This window comes from Monodon monoceros, unplaced genomic scaffold, assembly GCF_005190385.1.
Source record: "Monodon monoceros isolate NGI ecotype Baffin Bay Population unplaced genomic scaffold, NGI_Narwhal_1 Super_Scaffold_20, whole genome shotgun sequence".
Classification (NCBI taxonomy): domain Eukaryota; kingdom Metazoa; phylum Chordata; class Mammalia; order Artiodactyla; family Monodontidae; genus Monodon; species Monodon monoceros.
In genome coordinates, this window is record NW_021703777.1 from 84,880,129 (window position 1) to 84,901,428 (window position 21,300).

General features: G+C 41.8%; 1 protein-coding gene across 2 annotated transcripts in view; it reads right to left on the bottom strand.

The window, feature by feature from the left end:
• Positions 1-19,499, bottom strand: part of RBPJ (recombination signal binding protein for immunoglobulin kappa J region) — a 116,021-nt gene extending 96,522 nt beyond the window's left edge. The window contains exon 1 of one of the 2 annotated variants that reach the window (XM_029234651.1): positions 19,251-19,499. In XM_029234651.1, the coding sequence (XP_029090484.1) occupies positions 19,251-19,270 (20 nt within the window). In that variant the 5' untranslated portion in view covers positions 19,271-19,499. The remainder of the gene's footprint in view (positions 1-19,250) is intronic. The other variant, XM_029234652.1, reaches the window with a different exon arrangement.
• Positions 19,500-21,300: the final 1,801 nt, after the last annotated feature.

Below are 21,300 nucleotides of genomic sequence, written 5' to 3' on the forward strand. Positions count from 1 at the left end.
TGAGAAGCTGCACAATGTTACAGAAAAGGCACCAACAGGAGTTCCCAGTTAAATTTCATCCCCTTCCCTCTTTGTGTTCCTTCCAATAAGCATCTAAACATGTCAAGCCTATTCCTCCATCACAACACCTAGGTTCCATTCCCACCAAGTTCTGAACCACTGCTCCTGAAAGAGCTGTCTCCACTTCCTCAACCTGTGTCAAACCACATTTTAGCTCCCACCAGTTCTTACCAATTTGAAGTCCTAAAGTCTTACCAACTTGAAGTCCTAAAGTGCTAAACTAGTGAGCATTTGTGTTTATCCCATTTGCCCTCTTTGTAGCATGTGACACAACTGACAAGTTTCCCTCCTCCTAGAAGTACTCTCTTCATTTTTGTGATACTACACTGTCTAGGTTTTTGTCCCACCTCTTCTATTACTAGTTTTCCTTTACTAGTTTTTACACCTCTACCCACTCCTGAAGTATTGATGCTCACCAGTGGTTTGTCTCTGCTTAACTCCACCTCTCCCTGAGATTTTGCCCACTCCCAAGGTTTTAATTAACATCTAACAGTCTTCAAGTATGTGTGTACAACCTTGACCTCTCTCTCCTGAGCTCCAGGAACCACACACAATTTATATATGTAACTGGCCACTGGATAGCTTCATCTAACTTTCTCACAATGGCCTCAAACAAAACATGTTCAAAACCAAGAACTCCCCACCAACACTAACTCTACTCTTCTACTATGCCATTTATCACAGTGCCATCTAATTTTAACAAATGGCACCACCATCCCCCACCCCAACAAAATGTGTAAAGCACCAGAGGTTTTTTTCCTTCTTTACAATTTTTTTAAATATTTATTTAGTATTTATTTATTTTGGCTGTGCCAGGTCTTAGTGGCAGCATGCAGACTTCTTAGTTGTGGCATGCATGCGGGATCTAGTTCTCCGATCAGGGATCGAAGCCGGGCACCCTTCATTGGGAACTCAGAGTCTTACCCACTGGACCACCAGGTAAGTCCCTTGACAAATTTTTAATAGCTCCAAAATCGAGATATATACGCCAAGACTCTATTCACTCTTACAACTTACCCCAACCAGTTATACTAAAGAAATAAAGCACTACCCTGTCTTTTCAAAAGGCAACCTGTCTTTACAAATTTTGTCACTAGATTCCTTTCATATATTTAAAAATGACCTCAAAAATACAGATAATTCTTGCTACAGAGTAAATATAGCTTACAAATGCAAAGTTTTTAGAATCCTAATAGTTGACTCGTATTTTTGAAATTTTAGGAGCGTAAGTATACATGTGAATCCCCAATATGCGTTTGTTTTAAAATGTCCAACAGGGGAATTCCCTGGTGGTCCAGTGGTTAGGACCCTGCACTTTCACTGCACGGGTTCAATCCCTGGTCAGGGAACTAAGATCCCGCAAGCCACGCGGCGTGGCAGAGCCAAAAACAAAACAAAACAAAACAAAATGTCCAACAGGAAAAGGAAGACAGACACATTAAAAGGGAGAAGATAATCCTATTAATAGCAAATAAAAGCTCACATTAGAGCAGAAAAAATATGTGATTTTGTCATTTTAAGTAACTGTATCACTGTATTCTCTGAAAATCTTCCTTGTACACAACAGAAACCTATCCTTAATCCTAACAAAAACCTACCAATGCCTCAAACCACTGGATGGGCTAGTCATCTGACCAAGCAGAAATGAAAAAAGCACTGATGTCAGAGCTAATGAAAGTCAAAAAGTGGAAGAGGTAGCTAAGGAATCCATGAGAGGATAGCTGAGGCATCAGTATCCATTACTAGGTGATTCCTCTCACAGGAACAGACTATATTTCCCCAGGAACGTGGGAATTATATATACTCTCAACTTTTGTAAATTCCCAAGTTCACTAAGTCATTTTAATAACTACATCATATTCTACTGTCAGGTGTCATCTTTCAAAAGTATACCAAGTTGGTGTGATTAGGAAATCATCCAACATAAACAGGAACCTCAGTAGCACTGTTAGGGACCAGTGCTGGAAAAGCCATCTGTTTATGGAAATAATACTTCCATTTCCCTAGATTATAGCTACCAGTGACAACTGTAAGATCCCAAGAGAAGAAAAGAAAATTTAACTGCCTCGAAACTTTAATTATTCATGTAAACTAGCCAAGAAACTAAAGTTAAATGTTACACAAAGTGCTCTCTAACCCCCTGATATTTTTGGCTAATTATTCCATTGGTAGCCCACATCTGCTCTGCTAAAATCTGATTATGAATCAGAAGTAACTCACCGGGAATGCTTTTTTTTTTTTTAAACTTAAAGGAATAAAACACTTTATTTTAAAAATTCGAATATGCTTCAAATGAAAGCTGCCCCTTTATTAAACACCCACAAGTTTCAAGCTTTGTACAGAACACATGTTCATACTCTTTTGGAGCAAAATTGCCTGTTCTGCCTCACTTGTTTTTTGTTGACATTGACGTTTTAGCTCCACTGTCATAAAATGACCAGTTCTTTAAGATTTGATCAAGAAACAAGTTTCTGATCCATAGAAGTAGATCATGAGGTTAATGCGGAAGTCAACTGGCGAAGTTTCTGTCAACTGTTACACTTCATGTCCTCTTCCTCCTCCGACCTCCCCGGCCACCGCCTCCTGGAGATCCCTTCTCACCTGAGGCTGAGGTAGAAACCTCTGCAACGGCAGCGGCTTACATGGATCTATATAAAACTTCTGTAGTTTTTTAAAGGAAGATGCCTTCATGTTCTCTGACAATTTAACTGGAAAACAAAATCTCTAAGCTGTCCAAATATTTCATCCACTTTCCAATTTGTTCTTTGTTTTCTAAATAAACTGGAGCACTGAAATAAGGCACCTTATTCTCATCTATGGAACATTTACAAACTATGTCATCTTCACAGAGATGCATGAACTCTCCTAATAAAACTACTTGCTCTGGAGGTCCTTGGTCCTGGCCTTTGTTAAAACTTCCGCGGCCGCCCCTCGTCCAAATCCTCCTCTGCAGCCGCAACCTCTGCCTCGAAAAGACATGCTCTGCTCCCACCGGAGCCACGTGCACCTCAGGCGCTGGGAATGCTTTTATATCTAAAAGTAATTGTGGATAATAACTACAATTCACAAAAACTGTTATTTTTAATGTGCATAAAATCCTGTCCCACACAATAAAAAAGTTACTGTCAAGGTTTAAACTCTCTTAACTACGAGGAAAAATGAGGCAATTTAACAACAAAAAAGTTCATTTTAACAGCATATTCAACCTGTACTTTTTGAATATCTTCAATACTAAGCAATTTGGGCTTCCATGGTGGCACAGTGGTTAAGAACCCGCCTGCCAATGCAGGGGACATGGGTTCGAACACTGGTCCGGGAGAATCCCACATGCCACGAAGCAACTAAGTCCGTATGCCACAACTACTGAGCCTGCGCTCTAGAGCCCGCGTGCCACAACTACTGAGCCCGCGTGCCACAACTACTGCGCCCGTGTGCCACAACTACTGAGCCCGCATGCCTAGAGCCGGCGTCCCTGCTCTGCAACAAGAGAAGCCACTGCAATGAGAAGCCCGTGCACCATAATGAAGAGGAGCCCCTGCTCGCTGCAACTAGAGAAAGCCGGCAAGCAGCAAGAAAGACCCAATGCATCCAAAAATAAATAAATTTATAAAAATAAATAAACACATAAATAGTTTATAGGTTTGCATATATGTACTCTAATAACTTCCTAAATACTGACTATAATCTCACATATACAGTTATGGGGGTTTTTTGTTTTTGTTTTCTTTGGTCAGGGAGCCTCATTTGTTTCAACTATCGCTCTATCACTCTTCCCCTTTTTTTTTTCTTTTTTTGAAATAAATATTTCCTAGAATTCTTTTCATTGGAGAAATTTATCTTCTAGATATTTTGATAGAAAATACCAAGGCTCACCTTATTTCTTGTAACTCAGCTCCAGGTGTGAGTTTTAGTATCTCAGAGTAAAACTACTTTTAATAATTTATAGTTAACTATTTGGATCTGCTCAACAACATATTAAAACCATATACTTTTGAAATGAAAACAGGTATACGCACTGTGCCTAAAACTATATGTATGAGCTAACCATACCAAATGGAAAATATTTAGTTCCAAACAATCCAACATTTAAACAGCAGACACAGGTAAAGCATCATCCATAAGTGCTATTACACACAGTAATTGCTGAGGGCAAAAATATTTGATGACAGAAACCATGTCCATAAAACAACTAAAATTACAATTTACCTTTACACATATCCAAGTAATACACTTAAAGATCATCAAAAAGTCAAGCAAAACATTCCAAATTCCTTCAAAGTCATAAGAAATAAAGAGCAGTAGCAGAAATGACCGCTCCAAAGATTCCCAGAATAGAAACACTCTCTCAATTTGTACTATCCTAACTCACTCCCCTCAAAACACATTCCACCCTTAGGGAACAAACACAGAATTCATTGCAACTGTGGCTACAATTTGTAAGCAGCCTTTCACTGCTCCATAAAGGCTCATCATTGTAGAAGTTCATCAGTTTTTAAGCCACATCCACAGCCGCTGTCTTAGTTAGAAAAACAACAAAATTTGACAGCAGAAACCTTAAAATAAAAGATTTACATAAAACAAAATTAAAAGTACTCCAGTATAATAAAAAGAATGAATGTATCTAGAGTACCAAAAACATGAGACTTGAGTCATTTTTAATAGCGATACCTTTCATTTACATGGTGTGAGAATTACTCTCTAAGCTCTCTGGCACATATAGTATCATTTCTAACTTAAAGCCTAGATCAAAGATATCATTTACACAGAAAATAAGCAAAGCAGGGATATTACCAAATTAGTTAGTGGTGAAGAGAATCTATTTCATGACCACCAGCCTGTGTTCTTTCCACAACCTTCCTTCCAAAATCATATTCTAAAATTCAGAGGCAAAAATCCCACATAAAACTGTTGAAAAAAGTCTATTAAAAACAAAAATCCTGCATAAACCAATTCCCTATTCAACTTTACCCTCCTGCCTCAGATCTATTCTCTGCCTGGACTGAGGGAAGGGGCTCCTCTGGTTAGTGAGCACAGCCAATCATGTGTTGATGGATGACTAAGCATTAACTACATATGGGGAAGCATTATCACATATTAGACTGCACAATCACTAGAAGACGTTCATGGCAATGGAACTGGAATCCAGAGACATGAGTTTGAATTTCAACTCTCCCACCAACCAACAGGTAAGCTTGCTTAAGTTTCTGTAAAACAGAGGAACACTATCTTCCTCACTAGAGGATGGCAAGGGCTAAATGCAACAACAGACCTCAAGACTACTGAACACCATATTCAGGTATTGAACACATTAGATGAATCAGCATTTATACCAGGGGGCTTATACAATTTTATAAGTATAACACATAGTAGTAAAAGTAGGACTAAAAGTAGGACTAAAATTCCTAAAAGTAGGACTTCAAATCAAGGAGAAAACAACAGACCATTCAAAAAGTGATGCTGTTAGAACACTCCGTTCATTCATTCAACAAATACATACTGAGTACCCACTACATGCCAAGCACTATATTCTAGCAGGGAAGAGAAATAAATAAAAGGCAAATAACATATATTGTTAGAAGCTGACACATGCCAGTGAGAAAAATAAAACAGGGAAGGAGCACATAATGTGGGATAAAAAGTAGGATAAATGTAGTAAAATCAGAAAGCACTAGAAAGGAGACCAAGAAAAAGGTGCCAGTGAGGTGGGAAACTAGAAGTGTGGTATTCTAGAAGGCAAAAAAATGTTTGAACAAGACATCAAATGCCACTGATCAAGTCAAGTCAAATAACATTTGAAAAAAAAAAAAAAAACTACTACATTCACCTGTGTGAAGGGAATTGGCAACCGTGAGAAAAGCAGTTTTGCTGAAGTGGTCCAGACAAAAAGCCTGGTTGGAAAAGGTTTAGGGGAAATGGAGTAAGAGTAACTGGAGATAGAAAGAACTCTTCATACGAAGTTTGTTGCAAAGAGGAATAGAGAAATAGGAACTAGAGGGGAGTGCTGAATCCAGAAGAAATAACAGCATGTTGTATTGTCAAGAATGCTTCACTAGGGCTTCCCTGGTGGCAGCAGTGGTTAAGAATCCGCCTGCCAATGCAGGGGACACGGGTTCGAGCGCTGGTCCAGGAAGATCCCACATGCCTCCGAGCAACTAAGCCCGTGCGCCACAACTACTGAGCCTGCGCTCTAGAGCCCGCAAGCCACAACTACTGAAGCCCGTGCACCTAGAGTCCATGCTCTGCAACAAGAGAAGCCACCGCAATGAGAAGCCCGCGCACCACAACGAAGAGTAGCTCCCGCTCGCCGCAACTAGAGAAAGTCTGTGCACAGCAGTGAAGACCCAACGCAGCTAAAAATAAAAAATCAATAAATTTATAAAAAAAAAAGAAAAGAATGCTTCACTAGAAAGGTAAAAATTGAGACCAGAGGAAAGGCTAGTGGGCTAACCAATGTCCTAGAGTAGCTGAGAAGGGAAGGGATCTAGGGCACAAGTAGAGAGTCTGCCCTAAAGTTTGGAAGTATCCTCACCCCACTGTAAGCAGTGCATTATCTCTGGGGGTTGGGATTTAAGTGTGAAGAGGAACTGTCTTATTCACTCTATACTAATTTCAGTTTACAAGTAACATGTATTTGTCTAAATTACTTTTTAAAAAACTCAAGACAGGATTTTAGGATGGTGGTGGCAGCGGCAGGTTTTCAATCTCTCCACATAAAAGAGCACCTAGACAAAAAAATCAAAATCTATGGACACTATTTACAACAAAATTAGTTGCCAAGTAACCCCAAACCTCTAAATACTAACAACTGTACACTAGCAAACCACCAACTGCCATAGACTGAAGAAGGAACTGACAAGGCTATGACAGTGGTCCAACCAGGAGATGAAGCTGACCTGGAGAATAAAGCAATGGCAGTGAACAAGGAGAGGAGAGCCCAAAATATGAGACAAGTAATCTGGAAGCAGAAAGGGAATGATTTGGTCATCAACAAAATAAGAAAATACAAGAGCAGGAGGAAATGAGGAAAATACGGAAGTTCATTTTTACCTGCTGGATGAACAATGGCATTAATAACAGATATCAAGCCTATTTTATAAGATGGTATAACAGCTCTATTTGGTGGAAAAAACATGTTGCTTTGGATAAAACAAGTTTGGTGGGCCTACAGAACAACCAGTAGTAGTTTTAGAAATATGTATCTAAACATCTGAGGTGATGATACACATATCAAGTCAAAGAATATATAAGACAAAAAGAGAAAGACAAAGATTGCAGACCACAATATTTAAGACTAGAGGAAGAATAGGTAGAAAAGATGGAATGTCCAAGAGATAAAGATAGTGTCTTATTAGTCATGAATAAAGACACCATGGCCAATAAAAACAAAGGAGGCAGAAAAATTAAACAAGGTTTTGGGATCCAGTTGAAGGGTTATTTATTGATGGCCTGGGATGAAAAACCAGATTTTAACATTTAACAAAAAAGATAAGTGGTAAAGAAAAGATCTGGCCCTGGCTTGAATGAGAAATAAGAAAGGAAATCAACAGTAAGCAATTGTTACAGAACAGCCTAGTCTGGCAGCCCCTTGCATACATACATTTGATCCTCACAAGAATTCTGACATATGCTCCCCACTTTACAAATGGAGAAACTTAAGTTACAACACAATTAGGTAACTTGTCCAAAGCCAAACAATGTGTATACAAAATAATTAAATGACCTGAAAATTGGTCTTTAGGAAGAAAAGGAATAAGACATAGATAAAAACTAAGAACACAAATAGGAGAAAGAGGATTAACTGATTTAACATCATCCCAGGAGTACCTGACAAGATTATTTTTTAAATGATACAAAATTTTACTTAAAGATAAACGATGCTACTTCAGAGAACCTTCTGAGTTCAAACACTAGTCAAGAATATATATTTATTTTTAAAGTAATGTAATAGAGAAGAATATAATAATCTCCTTTTCCTTAAAGCCTTGTGTTAGGCTTACCTGTGTCTGGGACTGTCTTGCCACCTAGTAGAGAGCTTGGAAGCTTTCAAATGATTAACATTTAGGTGGAGAGATAAACATAAGCTCTCTGAGTACATGGTAGTGCAATGACAAAGGCAGAAGGGAAGCTGTGTGAACTTGGGTTAAATCACTAAATCCCTGACCCTCGGACATCTATAAAATGGAGATACTATCTCCCTTCACAATGTAGTTGAGGACTCAGTAGATATTCAACAAAATGTCAGTTCCCTAATCCCCTTAAATATGCTGTTTGCTAAACTACTGACATCATTTAATATATCAATAAAATAGAATGTTAGCATTTCCATTTAAAACAAAAAAAGTTGAAGAATATGCTCCCAAATTGATAACAGTAGTTAATTTCCTGGTAGAAGACTACAGTGGCTCACTTTACATGACATATTTAAATAACTTTTGAGTTTCTTACAACAAACATTTTCCCAACAAGAAAAATAATCAAGATGAGTGTTTACAGATGACACTAACTAGCCCTTAAGGAAAACTTCCACTCGATAGTCACTTCCCTGAAATAATTTTAGAAACAAGGTAAAATACAATGAAAAAATAAATCAACTGCACACCTAAGCTACCATGTGAACTTAAATTGTAATGTAATTTAAACGATATTTAATGTACCAACTGACAACTTCCAGGACTTACAGCTAAGAAACTAGGATTAAATGAATAACATGTCACTAAATTCTGTATTAAAATGTACCTATGACACGATAGCATAGGGGAAGGCCAGAATGAAAAATACTTATTACCAATAATTATGAAATCATCTTTGAAAGCTATGGCTCTCCAGGTTTGTTTTTTTAACATTACAACAGTGAAGCAACAACCCCCACTAATTCAGTACAATCCATTTAATCAAATAATGACACTCATTACTGTAAGCTGTAAGTAGAGTACCAAACCAAAACTACCACTACTATCTTTGGAATGCTGAAATGGATTCAATTCACTTCCTTGACATTTGGATAAGCACAGATGACAGACACAACAGATTTAATGAATTCCATAGTCAAGAGTGTCATACTGTTTTGACATAAATACACTAAAAAAATCACTGTACAAAAATCATAAGGTTCATAAACAAGCCCATCTTTCAGTATATGATTTCAAGTTGTGGCCTCCTTCCCTATATAACAGTCTTCTTTTTTCTCAATCTCCCCTCCTGTCCATTTTCTTGGAAATAGCCAGCTGCAGTTTAGTGCAGGTGGCAAAACTAAGAAGCTAAGGAGGCAAGAAGCAGAGACTGGAGTGAACCAGGGGTAAGTGAACCCAGGCAGTTCTTGCACAGGGGCAACTAAAGCAGAATGGGTGAGGAGGTGTGCAGTGAGAACAAGTGTGTGGCCACCCTGGTCAGTCATAAGTACAGTACAGGATAACACAAGCAGCATCAAGAACAGGAAAACAGCAAAGGAAGAAAGAACAGGCAGGCTCAGAGCTGACCTCTTACTAAGCAACACTGGCAGCAGTACTCCCGGGTTTGGGGCTGAGAAATTTGTATTCTTGATCTAAGCCCACAAAAATAGGGGGAAGAAAGTATTTTAAACAACAAAGTGCATGTAACATTAAAAGGCAGCTTAGCGGTATAAATACAAAACAGTGAAAGCCCAGCATAAATCTCTCCCCTTAAAAAACAAACCAGGGGCTTCCCTGGTGGCGCAGTGGTTGAGAGTCCGCCTGCCGATGCAGGGGACACGGGTTCATGCCCTGGTCCGGGAAGATCCCACATGAAGCAGAGCAGCTGGGCCCGTGAGCCATGGCCGCTGAGCCTGCGCGTCCAGAGCCTGTGCTCCGCAACGGGAGAGGCCACAACAGTGAGAGGGCCGCGAACGGCAAAAAAAAAAGAAAAAAAAAAACAGAACTAGTCTCAGCTCAGGCACTGAATGTGTCTCAGCCATTAACTAATTGTAAATTATTTACTCTGTCTCTGCCTACGTTTAAATGAGTGGTTACTTTAGAACATATGATTAACAAGGTCTTTTCCAGGTCTGAAGTTTCTTGAATCTAACGGATTTAACAACCTGTAACATTTGTCACACAGGATGTAGTTTCTTTCTATGGTATGTTTGTTACTCCACAACAGGGAGAGCACAGTACACCGGAATATAAATAAGAGAATACAGAACCGTGTCCAGTATCCCTACAGACCACACTTCATCATCATCTTTCATTAAATCCAGGCACAAACAAATTCCCAATCTTCTCCTTTAAAGCAATGACAAAGTCTTAAGAAAAAACAAGGCCTAAAATCTAAGCACCAGGCTTCACTTTAAATACACTCAGAGATGGGTAATTTAGTCACTGCGATGTGAATTTTAACTAAGCTTCACTTCAGCTCCTTTTTACAGGACATATTCTAATGCCATTACACTTTTCTGTTTTTCAATACTCTGAGGTTTCTATTTGCTATATGTTTCATATCCCACTTCAAAAAGTATAGTCCAGAACTGGCAGAAAGCTAAACAATAATCCAGGGGGTCAGTTTATCAGTGGGCTCTACATACAAGAGCCAATCTATGCTGAATTTCAGCTTTATCACTTAGACTAAGTGCCACCTAGTGGCAAGTATTGTATTTTATTAAATCCATTCAAGTCATGTTCATCCAGCAAGTACAAACTGGCCAATAGCAGTTGCTCCACAATCATGCAACAAAAGTAAAATACTGGCCCAGTCTTTACAAAGCTCGCTGATAGATTAGATAAATGGATATAGACAGAAGAAAAAAAAAAGATAATACAGGTATATTTACACAACTGCAGAAAAACAAATGTTATATCAGAAGCATGCAAAAATATTCAGATTTAAAAGAAACAAACACTGTTATGTAGGTTCTCTTACACCTGTTCACCTCACTCAGACTTTCCCACCTGTAAATACTTCATCACCCGGGTTTCAATCGTTCAGTGTCCCCCCCACCCCGTCCCACCTTCTCTTCCATGCTTCTCCCCACCCCCATCTAATATCCTTTAAATTCTATTCCAGAAAGGGGGAAGAGGAGAACCTATTTTTTGAGCACCTACTACTCCCAGAACTGAGTTAGGCATTTTATATCCTGTATCTCATTTAATCCTCATATTGATACCATGAAGTATTATTTTCTCCCACTTTTTAGACAAGGGCAAGACTTAGATTAAGTGACATGCTCACAGCCACAGATTTTATCTACTGCATGGATTCCAAAGCTCCCTATTACCACCCTGCCCCCAAAAGTGCTGCTTTGTTCCTTCCATTCCTAGGCTTTCCAAGATCAGACTTTGCTCATATATATTTCTCTTATGTTCTCCATCAACTCCAATCTATTTTACACTACAATTGACCCTCGAGCAGCACTGGTCCACTTACATGAAGATTTTTTTCAGTAATGAATACTAAGTACCACGTGACTCAGGCTCATTGAATCTGAGGATGGGGAACCATGGGTACAGAGGAACCTCAGGTACCTGAAGGTCCTACTACAAGCTATTCGCCCCAACCCACCCCCCCACACCTGTGTTATTCAAGTGTCAACTGTATCTACACCCAGCCTCACCTCTTCAAAACTCGGTCAGTGCCCCCCCCATCCCTGTTTGATATTCAAATCCTTGGCTTAGCACTCAAGGTCCTCTAAGAGGCCCCAACCACTTTTCTAGCTTTATTTTCTACCACTCCCTATGATCTCTCCTCTCGAATTAAAAGATAATCATTTGCACCCATGTTCCCATCAACACTATACATCTGTTAAACACATATAATCTCCCTTATTATCTGTGTACTTTCCACTAAATCATGAGCTTCACTGGACCATTTTTTAGCCATCTTTAAACGGTTTTATATAGCGGTCTTATACCTATTAAGTGCTCAATAACTTTAATAAATACATTATTAAAACAATTATAAAGAACCACTAAAGCATGGTTATACTCTTCATTTCCCTTAACCATTCCTTCATGTCTGGGGATCTCAATGTTTCTACCTCTTCCACTTGGTGTATGGATCAGGAGCTCTGTACAGAACTACATAATTTTTTCCATGAAAAAGTTCCTCATACTCAGAAACCGAAAGTTATATGATTTGAAAAAGTATGCTGGAAACAATGGAGACAATAAAAAGTTCAGTGGTTGCAGGATGGGATAAGGGAGGAGAGAGCAATGGACAGGCAGAGCACAGAGGATTTTCTAGGGCAATGAAACTACTGTTTGATACTACAACGGTACATACATTTGTAGATACGTTATACATTTGTCCAAACCCACAGAATGCACACCAAGAATGAACCCTAACGTAAACTACGGACTTGGGGAGATAATAATGTGTCAGTGTAAGTTCATCAGTTATAACAAATGTACCACTCTGTTGGGGGATGTTGGTAATACAGGAGGCTATTTGTGGGGGGGCAAGGAGTACACAGGAAATATCTGTACCTTCCCCTCAATTTTGCTGTGAAACTAAAACTGCTCTAAAAAATAAGTTCCAATTAAAAAAAAAAAAAAAAAAGGAATTCCCTGGCAGTCCAGTTGCTAGGACTCGGCGCTTTCACTGCTGGGGCCCGGGTTTGATCCCTGGCCGAGGAACTAAGATCCTTGAAGCCGTGTGGCACGGCCAAAAAAAAAAGTATTCTGGATAAAAAAGCAAGATCTTAGTGGATCTGCAGTTTTCCAAAAACGGAATACCACTGTTCCAAAAGAAGTTGTTTAAAAAATATATATATAACACTGATTCTCTATTTTATAAGGCAACTGATATTGCAGTTATATAACACAATCTTTACAACACTAGTAAAAAATAACAGGGTTTCATAAAGTGATGAACATTTTTCCTAGTTATATAAACTGTTTATGAGAAACTATTCTTATTCATTTACAACTCTATCATCTAATTAACAAGTGCACAAAAAACGTTAGTTCTAAGGCCAAATTAAAAATATGGAATATAGATGGGACTTCCCTGGTGGTCCAGTGGATAGGATTCCACGCTCCCAATGCAGGGGGCCAGGGTTCGATCCCTGGTCAGGGAACTAGATCCCGCATGCATGCCACAAATAAGAGTCCGCAAGCCGCAACTACAGATCCAGCCTGCCGCAACTAAGACCTGGCACAGCCACAATTCATTAATTAATTAAAATACTGAATATAGAAAAGAAAGCACGGGAGGGGAATTAAAAAGGGTCAACTTGATTTTCTAGTGTATTCCATCTCACATCCAATCAGCACAGCATTTTCATTGCAAGGCTTTTTCATTGCAAGGCATTTTCATTGCAAGGCATTTTCATTGCAAGGCAACTTAGGATACCCAAGATGCAGTGGTTTCTTTCTTTTCGTTTTTGTAAATTTATATATTCCCAAAACTGCCATGAACTTACCAATGTGACTGAAAAGCTGTCATGCTTATCACTCTTCACTGTCTCAACACAACAAACCTACACAAATATTTATACAGATAAGCAATTACTACCAATTATACAAACCAAGCCAGAGTGCCTCCAATGCTTGCTTTTTCCCCAGTAGTAAGTTGTGTTCAGGAAATGCATTACCCTTTTCACACCATTAGGATATCATTTCACTCCCTGAAGCAGAATCAGGCCTGACGAGACACAAGTGACATCATGATGTTGTACCAGGCCTAACGGGCATCCAGAACTATGGGCAAGGTGTCCTGAGAGATGGTAGCAGCTGGGCATTCAACATTCCTACATCATTATGGCTGTCCAAGCAAAGAAGAGAGCAGCAAGAAGCAGACCCCAAAAAGTTGGGGGTGACTCAATGACAACATGTGTGGTCAAGCAGTAATATATCAAATATGTCTGCTCAAAATGCCAAGGCATATATTCAAAGGGCTGCAGTCCTCTGCACTAAATACACTGCTGCCTTCCTAAGACATGAGCCACAAACCACAGGTTGCAATATAAAAAAGTTCATCTTGAATCCTGCCTGTGAAAGGTTACCAAAAGAAACTGATTATTAAAATTAAAGTATTTGTATACAGTGCTTTACTATTTACAAATCACTTACACATCCATTGTTTTGACACACATTTTACCTTACTTGATAGTCACAATGTGTCCAGCAGATAAACACAATTATCATTACTTATTTTATAGAAGTAGAAACTGAAGCTTAAAGAAATTATCTATAAGTAATCTGTCCACAAAACCTGAGCCTTCCTGAAGATTATAAACTTATTTGGTTCAATCGTGTGGATCCCCCAAAAAAAGCAGCCTACAGTGTCTTAAGGTTTAATGCATGTCCCTATGCATCTAAGAAGTACTTAAAACACTTAAAAATAATGAAACCTTTTGAAAAACACTGAATAGTCAACCATACAAAAAAACAAAATATGATATTTAAGCTTGTCAGTTTGTACAAACAATACACTACTTTCTAAAAATCCAAAGGAACTTTTGCCTAAGAATTTTACTACAATGTTGTCAGGGGCTATAAGACTGTCTTTGACTGAAAATATCAATTCCTTTGGGTACTTCAGCAATTAAATACCCTATAGAATCAATATATTCCCTGTACACATCAAATTCTGCTTACACGAACCTTGTTGCATCATGGTTTCAAAGTTCTCTGAGTCCTTTGTTTAAAAAACTTTTTACTGAGTCCCCATCATGTTCTAGACACTCTTCTAAGAATATATAATTTTTTTTTAACGTTATCTGTCATCAAGTGACCAACAGCCTTTGGGTATGACAGACAATTACAATTCAGTATGACACTTCCAAGTGAATTATACCCAGTCCTTTAAGAACACACAGGAGGGGTACTGAACCCAGCCTGGTGGATCAGGGTAGAATATCCTCAGACCAAAATCTTGAATAATAACCTACCTAACACCAGCACTTTTCAAGCACAGGGATACATTAAACTGTGGAGCCCATACAAGGAACTCCAAGTTCTTGAATATGGCTGGAGAACTGAGTATGAAGGGAGAGAAAGGCAAAACAGTTCAGCTGGAGAAAAGGTAAATGAAATAGTTATACAGGACCCTATATGCCATGCTAGGTAACATTTTTTGAGCACTTGCTATATGCCAGGCATCCTCAAATATTCTCTTGCATTTAATCCTCACAGAGAACCACTGAGCTAAGAATAATTACCTTGCAACTGATGGAGGAGGCAAGGAGAGGTTAGATCGTTTGTCAGTCTTATAGAGGTTTTAAGTGGCAGAGACAGAACTGGAACCCAGTTCAGATTAAATCCTAAAAGTGAGCTCATAAACTCTCCACTCCGCTGCCTCTCTTAATGAAGGCTGCTAGGGGGAGCCATTGAAAGGTTTTTAAAATAAGGAGTGAAGTGATCGGATTTGCTCTTTAGAAAGACTGTGGAAGTTGGATAAAGGGGGTGAGTCTAGAAGCAGAAAGAGGAAGCTGCCAATGTCTGTAGTAATCCAGGTGAGAAACGATGAGAGCATGAATTGTGGCAGTGAGGATGAAGGAGACAGATTCAAGAGTTTTTCAGGACGGAAAATTATCAGTTCTTAGTGATTAAACATAAAGAGTTAGTGTGAGAGAGAAAACCTGGCTTGGGGAACTACTGGGACATGACATAATCTACCAGGAATAGAGAAACAACTGGTTTTGTTTTTTCAATAAATATCTACAGAGTATCTCCCAAATGCAAAACACTTTTCTAGGCCAAAGGTCAAGTCTGAAATTATGGTACTGGTTGTTAGAAAATATTGAGAGTAAATGACAAAGCATTAAAAAATATAAGGTATATTGAAAATTAGTCACTACTATTAACAGATTTGGCCTAGAGTCTAGTGAAAACATTTTGTGCTACCGTTTAAAACAAAAGAGTACCACATGCAGAAAACAAATCAACAGAGGAAAGGCATCCCACAATTTTAAAATGTGTTATTACATTTGAGTTTGACAGATCTTCACTCTCTTACACAACACAAACACACACACACACACACCTCACCCTGTAATGTGTTTTACTTATCCCTCTCCCTCTTAAAAACAGTATCAATTTTATTACCCTAACTATAATACATATTTGGAGATTTTTCATCCCACTATCACCACTGTGATTTGCCAAGAACTTAGTTCATAACCTCCTACTTGATTTCTATAAAATATGACCTACTTCACATTGGCTTAATTCAGTAACAATTCCTAGATTTTTTAACCACACCTTTCATCCAAGGATGCTCTCTGCAAATCCTAAGGCACAGCAATCCTGTGCAGATGTGGCAAGTTACTACAATTCCCATTTTACTACATAGTTAGGAAACTGGCCCAGGGGAAGTAGAGTAACTTGGAAATAATCACAAAGCCAGATGCCAAAAATAACAACTTTTAGCCAATCCATGAGAAAATACTGCCCCTAGTTGAAGTAACATGAAATTTAGTATTAGGAGGAAACAAAATGTGAATAATGTTTTAAAGCCAAGTCCTGGGTTTTTTAAATATATTTTTTTAAATGACCGAATACTAAAGATTTGTAAGAACTTTCAAACACACCATTTTTTTCCCTAATACTTTATCCATCCAGAGAGCCAAAGATTATTTAATGAATTACATCTGGCAAGAGTAGCTTCCCTCCCACCCCCAAAACGTTTTTTATCTTAGCCACTTAAGACACTGATAGAAATCTGTGGGTACAGAATAGGTAAGTTTTAAACAAACCTATTTAAGAAGCATATATTAGAACAGGAGTCAAAATACCCCAAGTGAGCCTCTTATATTTTTTCCTGAAAGTATACCCTCTGCAGACCCATCTGCAATACGCATGGACAATACATTTAAAGCTTTAATAGTCAATACTCAAAATGAAAGTTTCCCAATTACAACTAATGCTGTATGTTTCTAAATATGCTGCTATTTAATATAATTTAATAAAGGTAGTTTTATTTGGTCACGTAGTAAAGGTCTTACACGATTTATAAACAAAAAAACACAACTTGATTTTTAAAAGTTGCTTTTATGAGGTTTGTGTGATCATTCTTATCTGCACACATCAGAGCAAAATACCTTCCATTATTACAAGGTATGTGCTTACAGTCAGAAACAACAGTGTGTGCTCAAGATTTCACCTTCAAAAAGAATGATTATGCCCTAGGAACAAGTAAGGAAGACAAATGATTATAGGTGGAATCCGCTCATGGGACCCAGGCTGCAAATTTTCACAGAATCCTCACATATCAATCATGAAAGATGATTTTCCATTAAGTAAAATTCAAACTAATTCTTACTAATTCTAATCACAGCCTTATAAAAAAAATGCTTTCTTCTCCACCAACATTCCTCACACTTGTATATCCTCTACTAGTAGCACTTCATGTGGTTTACAAATGAAATGACACTCCAAGTGATTTTATGGATAACGTATCTTCTAAAAGTAGTGATCACCTAGTTGGGGCGGGGGTGTACCTCCTGAACAGTCTACTCAGCCTAGTAATACTGATAAATCTAATACCTCTTATTCCAGCACTGGAATATCCAGGCCATTTAAACGCACCATACCACCGTGCCCCAACTCCCACACCAAACTCGAAGCTTTTAACATTTCCATAACAATAAGCACTCTGAACAAATTAAAGCTCCTTTAACACTAGAAGTGCCTTTACCTTACTTAAAGACTATTACTTAAATGTCTTTTAATTGCATTTGATTAATGCATTCCACAAAGATTCCAGAAGCAGTATTCATCAACCCAAACTGCACTCTTAAGTGCTTTTTCCTTGTTTCAACATCGAAGATGGGGCAGAAGAGCTGTCATAAATCTACAGAGCAAAAGCACATAACTGTAAACTATCTAAAAATTAAGAAAAAGTAAAATATTTATATCAAATTTCCAAGCAGGATGCCCTCCCTTTTTCCTTGCAAAGCAGCAGTTACTGGTAAAATAACTGAACTCTTGAAAATGCTGAAATTCTCCACCCCAAACCAACATTCACAAGTTTTTTAACACCAAATACTCAACTGCTATGCACGTACCAAATGAATATCCAACGTAACAATTGAAACTATTCTCGCACGCCAACAGAAAAAAAAACACCTTTCGTCTCTACAACACCCTCAGGTAACCCAGATGCAAAGCTACGACAGCTGCCCTTGGCCTAGGCCATCAGAAACCAAGGGGCGGGAGGGCGGGTACTGGGGTTGGGGGGGGGGCGGCGAATAACCAAGAGACCTTTTTCCAGGGCTACTGTTGCCAAGTAAAACAACCAGGGGCCCAAAGAGACCGCGAAGAAAACTGGAGACACTGTAATCCCGAGAGAAAGGGGTGGTGGGGAGGTGTGCACGCAATCCCGAGAGAAAAGGGTGCGGAGAGGAGGAGCGCTGAGGAGGAAACCAAGTATCCCCACGCATCTTTCAGACGCACAAAAACAACAACAAACCCTAGGGTCTGTCTGTACTTAGGAGCACCAGATGGAGTCCCCGGGGCTGGGACAGTTCAGCCGACAAACACCGTGGATAGTGGATAAACCAACCGATGATGGGAGGTGAAGGGGGTACCAAGCGAATAAACCACTGGACGGGGGAGACAAAGCCTCCGGGGGCGATCAAGGGCCAAGCAGAAAGGTGAGAGGGAAACGCAAGAGAGAAATAATGGGAGAAAAATTAGAAGAAAAACAGAAATGTGGTACCTGGGCTGTGGCAGGTCACTGAGCTACCGAATAGAGAGGGGCACAACAAAGGGGCACGGGAGGAAGGACAGCTGAGGGGAGGAGATGAAGAAGGGATGCGGGGCGCGACGGGTCGGACAAAGCGCCCAAGGCGGCGAAACAAAGGGCCGGGGGTAGAGAGTCGCGGGGGGCAGCGGGGAGAGACAAAGCGCCCGGGGCCGGGGGCACCCGCCCGGCGAGAAATCGACGACGGCCTCAAGGAACAAAGCTGCGCGGGGCCGGGAGGCAGGGCCCGCGAGCGGCAAAGGCGCGCTGCGGGCACGGAGCCCGCGGGCCCCGCGCGCCGGGCCGCACTCACGCCCGCACCCACCGGCCTCGCCGCCGTCGCCGCCCGCCCTCACGCGCCGGAGCCCGAGCCACAGCAGCGCAGAGCGGGCAGCGCACGGCCACACGCCGCCGCCGCGCTCGGCGCACGCTACACCGCCCCCGCGGCCACCGGACGCCAAGCGTGCCGCGGCCCTCGAACCCGCCACCAGCCGCGGGCTGCGAGACGCCCGCAACTTTCCCGGTTCCCAGCGCTCCGATTCCCCCAGACTTACCCTGTCACAACAGGCGCCATCTTCCACAAACTCTCGCCAAAACTCCAACCCTCGCGAGATTCCCCCTGACGCCTTCCCTGGTCCCTCTCCCCCGCCCCTTCCCTTTTTCCTCACTCCTCGATTCCACCCAGCCCCCGCGTTCCCTTTTCCCTCGCAGCAGCCGCGAAGAGCCAGACGCCTCGCGCCGCCAGCGGAGTAAGGGATACAGCTCACTGCCTTCCCTGGAAACCTACCCAAGAGATGGAGCATGCGCAGGCGGCTCCTCCGCGGGCGAGCCCTCCATCTGGTACATGGGGAGCGCTCCGGTTATCCGGGTTTTGGGACGCGCCCTGAGGGACGTACGTGGAGACTGAGGAAAACCGGAGGGGATTACAACGGGGACGGAGAATGGAGGGGTCAGGAGGCGGAGCCGAGGGGAAGAGCGGAGGGGTCCTGGGAAAATCTGCCGCGTTTCACAGGCCTAGATGAAACACCTCCTCAAATGGGTGTTTTCCAAGTGGCTTCCCGCTCACTCTAGTTCCCAGCCCTTTTCATTCATTCAAACGTTCATTGGACGCCTCCATTATGGTAATGTCAGCGTTAGGTGCTGGAGCTACAAAGATGCCTGGAGTTCGGACGAGTGACATACCAAGAACTATCTTAGTTCATTCGACCCCCTTGCTAACAGAGAGACAGCCAATATTACATCGTGGTCCGACCCTCCAGAACTCTGTAAATGAACAACTTTTGCAGTTGAGCTCTATTAGAGCCTTAGCTTTCTTCTCCTTGGGTGTGAAATGAGGTCAGGCCAAGGCCTCTGGCAAAGACACCCCTACTGTGTCCACTTCGCATACACACGCCAGAGCACCGAGAAGCTTTCTCCAGAAGCGAAAACTGCGTTGTAATTGAAAGCCACCCCTCCCCCACCCCGCACTCAAGCCAAAGGTTTTGCTTGGGCAGAGAGCTGCCTGTCGTGTAAATCTCCCTAGGACCTCATCGCAGCCCCCAGACTTGTGTGAACCCAGATGTATACGGGGACAGACTGACAAGGTCCTCCCGTGGGCCTGGCACAGTCGAGGACGCTGCTCGTTGCCCGAAGTGCATCTCAGACAATCTAAACCTGGAAGCCCCCGAGCAAACTTGGCCCGTCTGGGCACTTACTAGAAAGGTGCAGGACCCGAGCCCTACCTCTTCCTCCTTACCTGCAGCACCCCTTTCTTCCCCCCACCCTTGCCCTTTCAATTCCTAGAGATTCCCAGATCCAGCACTGCCTCCCGCAGGGAGTCCCAAAACCCGGAGAACTGGAATCCAGAGCCCGAAACCTGCTGAAGGCGCTGCAGGATTGGCGCGGCACCAGGGAGCGGCACTGCGCATGTGCCCAATGCGGGCAGCCCAGTCTCACGCTACACCTCCTTCCCACCGCCTTCCACTACTCGATTCAGACACAACACGGGCCGTGGGAAATTTCTTAAACCTCGCGAGAACCCTCCCACTGTTGCCTATGCTTTCGCTCCAAATCTCGCGGAGCCCAGGAGGGACAGGTGTTTGTCTACAGCAGCTCCCGGCGCTGTTCGTGCCGCGCGTGCCCGGGCGGCGGGCGCGGGCGGGGTGGGAAGGGAGCGGCTCTTAGAGGAGGCGCGGGGGCGGGCTGGAGGGGTGCGCGTGGCTGGGAGCGCGGGGCGGGGGGCGGAGGGCTTCTGGGAGGGGCCCGACGTCTCGCACACACACGCTGCGTGACGCTTTGTGGAAGGAAAATGGGGGTGGTGGAGAGGCAGCTTATGAAAGAAAAAGGGGAAGCCTGGAGATTAGAAACTCCTCCTGGTGTGGATGGTAATAGGTCAGACTCTAGGGCAGGAGGAGCCCCAGGCCAGTCCCCGGGGAGGTTTCGTGTCGCCCTCCACGCGCCTGGTACTTTCCTAAAATGTTTTCGACGCCGCGCCCCCGGCCTCCGGGAGCTGATGGCCCCCAGTGTCGGGTTTGAGTCATGCCTCTGAGTCACCCAGTCTGGCCACCACTTTACTTGCTTTAAGACAAGTTTGGATTCCCTTAGCTACTCTCTTCTAGCGAATGG